This window comes from Terrapene carolina, unplaced genomic scaffold (assembly GCF_002925995.2).
Source record: "Terrapene carolina triunguis isolate 2854851 unplaced genomic scaffold, T_m_triunguis-2.0 Scaffold20318, whole genome shotgun sequence".
In the NCBI taxonomy this organism is placed as follows: Eukaryota; Metazoa; Chordata; order Testudines; family Emydidae; genus Terrapene; species Terrapene triunguis.
In genome coordinates this window covers 2,976-4,303 of record NW_020684669.1, presented here as the reverse complement: position 1 = coordinate 4,303, position 1,328 = coordinate 2,976, and the positions used below count along the sequence as shown (strand labels likewise).

Below are 1,328 nucleotides of genomic sequence, written 5' to 3'. Positions count from 1 at the left end.
CCCTGCCCCTGGTGCCCCATGAGCCGTCAGGGCAGGGAGCTGGGACGACCCCTGTGACACCCCACAGTCCTGAGGAGAGACCCCTGAGCAGGAGCGTGAGCACCAGGGACTGGCTGGCTCAGGGGGGTGGGGAATGGGGCACGGGGCCTTTCCCCTCTATGGGGCGCTGCCCCCGATCTGGCCCCAGGGCGGGGACTGGCTGGCTCAGGGGCAGGCAATGGAACCCACTAACCCCTGTCTCCCCAGTGCCCCCTGAGGTGACCGTGTTCTCCAAAGGCCCCGTGGAGCTGGGCGAGCCCAACATCCTGATCTGCTTCGTGGACAAGTTCTTCCCGCCGGTGCTCAGCGTGACGTGGCTGAAGAACGGGCAGGAGGTGACCGAGGGCGTCTCCGAGACCGACTTCTACCCCCGCCAGGACGACTCCTTCCGCAAGTTCTCCTACCTGCCCTTCCTCCCCAGCCAGGGCGACTTCTACGACTGCCGGGTGGAGCACTGGGGGCTGCCTGAGCCCTTCACGAAGCACTGGGGTGAGGCCGGGGCGCCCGGGGACCCCGCTGGGAACACGGCTGGGAGCCAGGACGCCTGGGTTCTATCTTGGCTCTGGGAGGGGAGTGGGGTCTAGTGGGTTAGAGCAGGGGGGGCTGGGAGCCAGGACTCCTGGGTTCTATCCCAGCTCTGGAAGGGAAGGTGGGAACAGCCGCCCTCACTCCATGTCCTGTATTTCTCCCCCTCTCTCCAGAAGTCCAGGTGCCCACCCCCGTCCCCGAGACCACAGAGACCCTGGTGTGCGCCCTGGGCCTGGCCGTGGGCATCATCGGCATCATCGCAGGCACCATCCTCATCATCAAGGGCATGAAGATGAACGCTGCCCGCAACCCGCGGGGCCCCTTGTGAGTAGCCGCTGCCCGGGGGGGGCCCCCGCTGCACCCGCAGCCCCTGGGCCCACCCAACACCCACTGGGGAGACCCACCCACCTGCTGTGCCATCTGTCACGGACTCACAGATCGTGCCCACTCTTGGACCCGTGCGGTCTGTGGGGGGTGTCCCTTTCAGTGAGACAGCCCTTTTCCCCGGGCGTCCACTGTCTCTCGGGGTCAGACCCCCCCACCTCCTGGAGCCGCACCTCTCTGAGCCTGAGCACGTCTGTCTCTGCCGTGGGCCCCCTCTCGGGGAGTCCCCTCGCTTGGTACTCCCCAGGGCCTCCACCCCCGAAGGGGACGATGCAACCCTGTTCTCTAGCCCGGAGTGACTCTCAGCCAGTGTAACACAGGAGGGTTTTTTGAGCATTGAACACAGCACAGGAAACTCTCAGGGCCTCAGGCCCGGC

At 66.6% G+C, this 1,328-nt stretch overlaps 1 protein-coding gene across 1 annotated transcript; it reads left to right on the top strand.

Annotated features, from left to right (window-relative positions):
• The first annotated feature begins 158 nt into the window (after positions 1-158).
• On the top strand, positions 159-895 carry LOC113405085 (HLA class II histocompatibility antigen, DR alpha chain-like). Its single transcript, XM_026661960.1, has 2 exons — positions 159-528; positions 741-895. The coding sequence occupies exons 1-2, from the start codon at positions 159-161 to the stop codon at positions 893-895; spliced, it is 525 nt and encodes a 174-aa protein (XP_026517745.1).
• Positions 896-1,328: the final 433 nt, after the last annotated feature.

Coding starts and splice junctions, on each gene's coding strand:
- LOC113405085 (XM_026661960.1), top strand. CDS start 159: ATGGGGCGCTGCCCCCGATCTGGCCCCAGGGCGGGGACTGGCTGGCTC. Junction 529..740: donor GCCCTTCACGAAGCACTGGG/GTGAGGCCGGGG, acceptor CCCTCTCTCCAG/AAGTCCAGGTGCCCACCCCC.